The 8,189-nt window shown below is 62.6% G+C and overlaps 1 protein-coding gene across 2 annotated transcripts; it reads right to left on the reverse strand.

Annotated features, from left to right (window-relative positions):
* Positions 1-1,087: 1,087 nt before the first annotated feature.
* Positions 1,088-7,755, reverse strand: ARRDC2 (arrestin domain containing 2). Of its 2 annotated transcripts, none has more exons than XM_034996779.1 (8): positions 7,472-7,755; positions 4,451-4,517; positions 4,065-4,212; positions 3,433-3,535; positions 3,088-3,344; positions 2,825-2,987; positions 2,408-2,565; positions 1,088-2,178 (listed from the first exon to the last, which is right to left on the reverse strand). In XM_034996779.1, the coding sequence occupies exons 1-8, from the start codon at positions 7,728-7,730 to the stop codon at positions 2,125-2,127; spliced, it is 1,209 nt and encodes a 402-aa protein (XP_034852670.1). In that variant the 5' UTR covers positions 7,731-7,755; the 3' UTR covers positions 1,088-2,124. The 2 variants fall into 2 exon arrangements, with proteins under 2 accessions (XP_034852670.1, XP_034852669.1); XM_034996778.1 differs by lacking the exon at positions 7,472-7,755 and adding an exon at positions 4,611-5,046.
* Positions 7,756-8,189: the final 434 nt, after the last annotated feature.

Consider the following 8,189-nt stretch of genomic DNA (forward strand, 5'->3'; position numbering starts at 1 on the left):
ACTTGGCCCCGCCCCGCTGAGGGCGGGGCCTCGGGCCTGGGGCGGGGCCTGAGCGCAGACCCTGCAGGGAACACCCCGACCCCGGGTGCCGCTGATCGTTGAGGCGTGGGGGTTCTGAGTGGCGACTCCGGACCCTGCACGAGTCACCTCACTCTGTCGGACTCACTTTCCCTACTTTCAACGCTAGAAGGGAACCTGCGTGCCGCCAGGCCTGCCTGGAAGCCCGGTGCGTATTCAAACAAATCCTTGGACACCCATGTCCACGGCAGCCCTGTCCACAGTCCCCAAAAGGTGGGAATGACCCAAACGTCTATCAGGGGGTAAAGGGACAATCAAAATGGGAGTCCATCCACACAACAGGATATTATTTGGCCATAAAAATTAGGAATGAAACATTGACGCAGGCTACCACGTGGATGAAACTTACCAGGGAAATTTAAGCTGAGTAGGAAGCCGAACACAAGTGAGGCCACACGGAGCGTGATCCCATGTATAGGAAATGTCCAGAACAGGCAAATCCCCAAATCAGTGGGTGCTGGGAGTGAGGGAAGGGGGTGGGCAGTGACCGCTCCTGGGAACAGGGCCTCCTCTGGGGTAATGGGAATGTCCTGGAGCTAGATGAGGTGGCAGGCGCCTGGGTGGCTCAGTCGTTAAGCGTCTGCCTTCGGCTCAGGTCATGATCCCAGCGTCCTGCTCCGCGGGAAGCCTGCTTCTCCCTCTCCCACTCCCCCTGCTTGTGTTCCCTCTCTCGCTGTGTCTCTCTGTCAAATAAATAAAATCTTTAAAAACAAAAAAAACAAAAAAACGGCTCATTTCCCGGTATACGGACTGTGTCTTGAAAACAAAAGCCTTCCCCCATTCATGCTTCCAAGCCTCCGCGACTACACTAGGGAAGGGGAAATGGGGTCCAGTTCCAACCTGAGCTCAGCCTCCCTATGTGTCCCTGAGCCTGTTTCTCCTGCTGGACAATGGGCCCCTCAACCCCCCCTTGGCCTGGCCTTCAATCCCAGAGATTCTGACCCAAGATGGAGGTCAAAGCCACTCAGCTTCTTTGGCAGCTGTGGGAAATAAACCAATAAGCCCAGGCTCTTTCCCCACACTTTTATTTTAAAAAAACAAAAACAAAAAACAAAAAACTGTAAAAAAAGAGAACAATTTAAGGCTGATCAGAAATGTTGAGTCCCAGGCAGGGGCCCTGCCCCAGCCAGGGCTAAGACTCTACAACCCGGGGGGCTGGTCCGTCTGCCCCCTCATACTTTGTCCCTCCCTCCCTCCAGGAGGTTTCCAGAGCTGCACTGGGGGCCTGCTGTTACCCCAGGCTGACCTGTGTCCCCAGGGCCTGGCTGAATGTCCTGAACTGGGTTTCCTGGGTTATACAATATGCAGACAAGATCTCATGTCCTGGTGTACTTGGAGGAGCCCCCAGACAGTCCCAGCCTGGGCCAGCAACCTCTCTCTGGCTTTCAAAGGCTGGGGCAGATGCCCCTGCCACCCACAGGTCCCACAAAGCTTCAATGACCTGCATCCCTGAATGCCCCGTTCCTGGGCCCTCTTGCCTGCCGGACCTTGCCGTGTGGCCTCGACTGAGGCACTTGCCCTCTGAGCCCCAAAGGGGGTGATCTTCAAACATCACTCAGCTCTGACCTTCTCCGACTTCTTCTTCCTCTTTGTTTGTCTGCCTGCTGAGCTGTCATTCGTTCGTAGGCCAAGGCCTCAGCTAGAAGGCCCTTTGCTCCCGGAAGCCTTCTCTGCTTCTGTTGGGACTCTCCCAGCCCTGGGCCTCTTCCTCTGGTCCCACGAGACTGGAAGTATTTACGTCTGGCTATGTCTCTCCCAGACTAGAGGTTCCTGGGGGGCCCGAGCCCCGACCACGGGCCAGCACAGACTGACAGGATCCGACAATGAGCATTTGATACCTTACGAGGACCTGTCCAGATACATCAGATTCCAGACTGGCTCTTCCTCTGTCCTGTGTGATGTCAGAAAGCTGTGCCCTGTTCTGAGACTCGGAGTCCCCAACTTCAATGCAGTCAGGTCGGTCGGCTCTTGACCCAGCACTTCCCCATGTCCACGGCAGCTGGAAGCACGTGTGCGACCTCATCCCTCGAGGTATCCCCTCGCTGCTCAGCAGGTCATGCAGCGTGGCCTCATGGCCTCTGAGGGTGGGTTTGGATCCTCCTGAGAGAAACAGTCCCATCCAGTCTCAGGGGGGCACCAGAGGCTCAGAAACACCCCTCCGCCACCCTGTTTATCTCCAACTCCCACACTCAGCGAGGGGGAGGGGGCAACGTGTGGAGCAGACTGGGGTGCAAGGTGGGCTCAGGCCCCAAACGCATCTGAGTCCCACCCCCACCTGGGCTCCCAGGGCCTGGAGAGGTACGGGGGCTTCTGGGACCCCCACACTCACCTCGGAGTACAGGGGTGGCGGGCGGTAACGGAATTCCTGGATATAGGCAAAGAAGGGGCCTTCGAGGCTCATGTCGGTGTCCTGCAGTGGTGGAAAGGGGCTCTGCCCCGTGGCTGCTACCTCCCCGTCTGCCACCACCTCTGAGTACTCAGGAGGGGCTGCAAGTGAGACAGATGGGGTGGGTGAGGCTGGTAGAGAAGGGGAGCCCCAGAATCGGGGACCATGGCCAGGAGCCGGCTTGGGCCGATCCTGGGGCTACGGGCCCTGAGGCTGAGGTTCTGGGAGGACCTGCGGCCACCTGTGTAATCACCACTGTGCCCTTTTACAGATGGGGGCGCTGAGGCTGGGGGGAGGGAGAGTCCACCTAGCAGCCGCCTCTCTGCCCACCCAGCCCCTGCAGCAGGACGGGGAGCTCACCCTCAGGCCGCTCTGGCAGGGCTCCCAGCCCCCAGTCCAGCAGGAAGCTGGCATGGCTGCCCACACTGGATGAACGGCTCCCGAAAGGGTGCAGGGGGATGGTGCCGATGACCAGCGGCAGCTCCAGCAGCAACTTGGATGTGCCGGGGATGTCCACGCAGACCTGGGGGGAACGAGCCATGAGGGGGAGCGCCCAGGCAGCCTTGGGGGGACTGGGCAGATGCAGCCACCCCTGCCCCCCTCGGACCAATGGGAGACTCTACCTTGAGGGAGTAGTCCACGTGCAGCACCCGGCAGTGCAGAATGGAAGGACCCACTGGGGGGATCTGCAGCGCCCGGCCCTGCCACAGCGCCCGCCGCCCGGGGCCCACAGGCTCGCCCGCGAGACTGGCCACCACTGCTCGTTTCTGCTTGCGGGCACCTCGAGCCATGAAGGTCTGCGTCTGGACCACGGCTGCCCGAGGAAGCACTGGGCGCGTGGAGCCATTGTCGATCTCCGCGAAGACTGGGATGACCTCACCTGTGGTGGGGCGCAGGGGGGCATCAGATTCCCCGTCTGCAGCCTTGAGGTCGGCCCTCTTCCCCATCCAGCCCCGCCTGCCTGGTACCTGGTGTGTAACCCTTTCGGTCGATTTTGGCGGAGAGGGAGACGAGACCACGGCTGCTGTACCAGGATCGGGCAACTTTCTCCAGAGCTCTGGCCTGAGGGGCCTGGGGGGTGGAGAAAAGGAATACAAACAGGTCACTTTGTGCAAACCACAGATCCCGTGGAGCTTCCAAGCCACCCCCAGCTGAGGGAGGATTCGGGGGGGCAGGGTTCCTGGTTTTTTCTTAACTACCAGGTACCGTCTGTAAAAATAAATCCACAGACGAAACCCATCTTATAAAGCTGAAGATAAAGTGAACAAGCTAATTACTTAGCGTGTAATTAGTCCTCAGAAAGCCATTATTATCCCAAGCCCTGGCTGTCCCCTATTTCACAGATGAGGCCTTTGAGGCTCAGAGAGAGCGAGACACTTGCCCAGAGCACACACCCAAATTGGTGCAGGTAGGATCTGCCCCCAGCTCCGCGGGACTCCAAAAGCATTCCCATGCCTGCCCCCCGCCCTGCCAGGGCCCAGCTGTGATTCCCACTTTGTGCAGGAAGTGAAGGGGTGAGGAACCAGTTGGCGTCACCCAGCCGCCAGGCCCCCACCTACAAAGCTCTCTCTACCCATCTGCCCTGGGAGCAGCCACTCACCAGCAGGGCAGGCGTGTTGATGTCCACCGGCTCAATGACAGTAAATATCTTCCTTGCCCGGCGGGCAGGGACCCAGGGCCGGTGCAGGGTGGCCTTGATGCAGTATCGAACGCTGCCATGCTTACCCTCGAATGATGTCACCAGTGTCCTGCGAGGTGGAAGGAAGGGACTTCAAGGGCGAGAAAAACACAGACACGCAGGTGGGGGGTGGTCCCAGAGACTTAGGAGAATGAGAGACAGAGACACTGAAGGCCCCCTTCCCCCCCGGGGGGGGAGTCTTGGGGTCCAGAGGGTCCCCAGAAACCGAGCAATGGAGACCTAAACGTGAAAGGAGCTGCAGGCTTAGGGATTCCCCTACAATCCCGCGCCCCAGATGCCGGACTTACGGAGGCAGCTGGAAGCTGAATGGGAACTCGTGGCGCCCCGGAGGCAGCGTCGTGGTCTCTCCCGTGTCTGCAGGTAGGAGCAAGAGGGGGAGGCTCAGCGGCCGCTCCCACTTCCAGGAGCGCGCAGCACGTGCGCCGCGTCGGGGTGGCCGGCCGGTACCTGGCGCGAGTAGCGTGGCACGGTGGCTCACGACCTCCACACGCTCGCTGTAGCTCTGCGTGTACGCGGTGCTCGAGCCCGCGCTGCGCGACTCGGTCCAGTGCACGTGGGCGCGGCCCCGCGCGCGCAGCTTCAGGGCGCCCACGCGCGCCGGGCTCGCCAGCTCCAGCAGCACCCGGCCGGTAACGGCCTGGCCGCCGCTGAAAACCGGCTCGGCGCCCGCGCTCGCGCCATCCAGCTGCACCACGAACGCCTTCACCTTGTCGAACAGCATCGCGCCCGGGATGCGAACCCGCGACGCACACACCCTGGCCTCGAACCCGCGACGCGGCGGCGCGAGGTGCGGAGGCTACAGCCTCAGAACGCGAACCTGCCCGGGGTGCGCAGGCGCACTTGCCGACCAGGTCAGAAATTCCTATGCGCCGTGCGCCGGCGCTGCCTTTATACGGCGGGCGGGGCGGGGCGAGACGCGGGCCCCACCCCCAGAAAGGAATACACCAATGGCGCGGCGAGGGGCGTGACTCCGCCCAGGCGTGAAACAAAATAACAAACTCTGCAGCTACCCTCTACCCTCGTGGACCCCTACGTGAACCTGAAGCATCGCGGGCCCGAGCCGGTCTCTCGCGGACCCCGGGGGTAAAGCGGGGGAAACTTAGGGTCGGAGTGGGGCCCCGGGCTTGAGGTCACCCAGCAAGAGCACTCTGCCACTAGGTTTAATCATCAACTGGCCACCACTTGCAGATCGGACTCGAGGCATGTCCAGCCCCGCGCGGGAAGGCTGTGGAATGGCCTAGCCCCAGTCGGGGCCTTGAGAGCCTAGGACCAGCCTGGGCGTCAGTTCCCCACTCCGAGCGATGGGGGAAGGAGGAGGAAGTAGGTAGGGCCTCCCTCTGCTTGGGCACCTGCTGCCCCCCCGTCTTGTGATTCGAATCCCGCTCAGCTGGATGACCCCGGGCTAGTGACCACCTCTTGAACCTAAGTTTCCACGTTTGTCATTTGTAGAGCTGGAAGAAAATCGGCCCCGACCTCAGAGTATTGTGCATGAATCGCGGTGTAGCCTATGCTCAGACACCTTCCCCTTCCAGAGAGCCTCGCTCCCAGGTCATCAACCCACTCCCCACATGTCACGACTCGGTCACGCCTCAGCGCTTTTGCCCAAGCTTTCCCCACCACCCGATGTTCCTGTCGCAACTTGCGGCCCCCAGCAAACTCCTACGAGCCCCCTAGGCGTAGCCCTTGGGCCCGATCCTGGCCCCGCCCCCCGCCCCAGTCCCCTCACAGATAGAGCCAAGTGGACGGGACGTCCCAGGAACCCCAGGGGCCAGGGCTGCAGTGTGCCCTCGAGACGGTATGATTCCTCTCTGGGCCTCAGTTTACTCAGAGAAGAACCTCAAAGAGCGTGTCTGAGAAAAGGGTTTCCTGGTCGCGGTCTGCAGGGCGCCAGCGCCCTCTGGTGGCAGCGAGATGCGCAGCTGCTCGAACCCACCCCCTACCCTGGAAGCCACCGTTGACCTGCCTTCAGATGGCCCTGGGAACCTCCTGAGGCCTCGGAACCCCCAGTGGGGGGCAGTCATAACCGGACATGGTCCCCTGCAGTCAGAGTGACCACAGGGGCACTGGATCAGAGCAGTACCTAAGGGAGGAACAGAGGCTGTAGACACAGCGATCAGCTTGGGGGGCTGCATGGAGGAGGGGACTCGGATTGAAATGAAGGGCTAGTGCCTTCTCCCAGGGCCAAGTGGAGCCCTGGAGGCTGTAAGCCCAGGAGGAGGTAGAGGATGTGGTGAGTCCTTTTCACAGATGGGCCCCCAGAAGCCCAAAGAGGGGCAGGGCCTCACTTGAGGTTACACAGCAGTTCTGCAAGCGTCACCCCAGTGTCTTAACGAAGCAGCTGGTTGAGTGGGACCAGGTGTGGGACCAATTTCCCTTAAGTCTCAGGGGAAAGGAAGTGCCTCCGGGGCCTCTTCCTGTCCCGCCCTAGGGCCTTCTAGGCCTGGGTTTCCACAGCTAGTAAGGGGAGAGTCCCCACATCTGGGGCTGTTGGGCAAAGGCTGAAAGGCTGTGGGCAAAGGATCTACTGTGTACAGCCCTGCCTGTGCCCATTTTACAGAAGAGTATAGTGAGGTCTGGCTTAGCTGAGGGGGTGGAAAGGCAACCCAGGGAGCCAACATCCTCCACAGCAAACATAGCTCAGTGCTGAGGCACAGACTCACCCCTGGCCTGCTCCTGACCGGCTGTGTGGCCTGAGTGTGAGGGACTGAAATTCAGAGCTGGGAGACAGATGGGAGTCCTCTCAGCCTGATCTGACCCCACCCCAAGTCTCCTCCCTTTCCGGGATGCAAACCTACCTGCAAACACCACCAGAACTCCCCACCCAGGTCTGAACTCATTTCTGCAAGCACTAGGGGTAAACTGAGGGAGGAGGCACGGGTAGAACGTGAGGTGGGGGGTCTTCTTTGGGAAATCAGGGACCCCAGGCCTGGAGTTAAAGGGGGATCCTTGGGTCCAGAGAGGAGGATGTCCTGACTCTACCCAGGGGTTCTCCAGACTCCGGAGAGTGGGGGGTCCTGCCGCATAGCCTTTACCTGGAGGGCCTCCCGACTTTGGAAAGGGGGGGGCGCGCCCAGACCCTGAGAGGGGCTCCTGGGAAAGAGGGTTTGGTAGGGGGCCAGGGGGTAGGTGGGTGTGTGTCCCGGCGAGAGGGTCCAGACCCTGGGGGAGGAGGTCTCCACTTCTTAAGAAGGGTCACCCGGCCACACAGCCTCTAAGTCGAAACTCGGGGCGCTGGGGAGGAGCGCCCAGACCTGGGGAGAGGGCCCCGGGGGCATCCTGGCTGGGGGGGTGCGGAGCGAGCGGCTCACCTCGGAGCAGCAGCTGCCGCCGCCGCAAGTACGTCTCGGCAGCCGCGTAGTCGCTGGACACCGCGTTGACACCCACGCTTCGGCCCTCGAGCCAGTGCGTCGCCGCCCCGCCGCGTGCCGCCACCTCGAGCGCTCTCACCCGCAGCGGCGCCGCCGCCTCCAGCAGCACCCGGCCGCACAGCCGCTCCCCGCCGCGGTACGCGCCGCCGGGGCCCCGGGCCAGCTCCAGCGCGAAGCTGCGCACGGCCCCCGGGCGCATGGCGCAGGCCTGGGCGCACGGCGGGGAAGGCGCCCCGGGCCGCGGCCGGGCGTGTGGGCGGCCCTCCGGCGGCTCGGCGCCCTTCCTCGCGGCGCCGGGCGCCCCCGAGCTCCCTCCGGCCCCCCGCGAACTCGGGCCGGCGCCCGGGGGCTCCGGGCCGGCGCGTTGGCCGCCGACTTCCTGGTCCTCGGCGCCCGCCCCCGTGACGCGCCCCGGCCGCCGGGGACGTGCCGCCCGCGTGCCCGCGCTGTTGACTTTGTCCCCCCCCAGCCCCCCCGCCAGCGCGGGGCGGGCCCTGTTTTTGTAGGGTCGGCGCTGTTGAGTCAGAGGCGGATGTGGCTGGCCCCGAGCAGAGCAGCCAGGCGGCTATCTGGTGGCTTCATGTGTCCCCCACCCGGCACCGCCCCGGCCTCCCCCTCTGGTCTCCGTGGCTGTTCTCGACACACACCAAGCTCAAGG

Source organism: Mirounga leonina, unplaced genomic scaffold (assembly GCF_011800145.1).
Source record: "Mirounga leonina isolate KUSES-001 unplaced genomic scaffold, KU_Mleo_1.0 Mir_94, whole genome shotgun sequence".
Classification (NCBI taxonomy): Eukaryota; Metazoa; Chordata; class Mammalia; order Carnivora; family Phocidae; genus Mirounga; species Mirounga leonina.

Coding starts and splice junctions, on each gene's coding strand:
- ARRDC2 (XM_034996778.1), bottom strand. CDS start 4,884: ATGCTGTTCGACAAGGTGAAGGCGTTCGTGGTGCAGCTGGATGGCGCG. Junction 4,213..4,450: donor TTCAGCTTCCAGCTGCCTCC/GTAAGTCCGGCA, acceptor TCCACCTCGCAG/GACACTGGTGACATCATTCG. Junction 2,179..2,407: donor CGCCACCCCTGTACTCCGAG/GTGAGTGTGGGG, acceptor TGTTTCTCTCAG/GAGGATCCAAACCCACCCTC.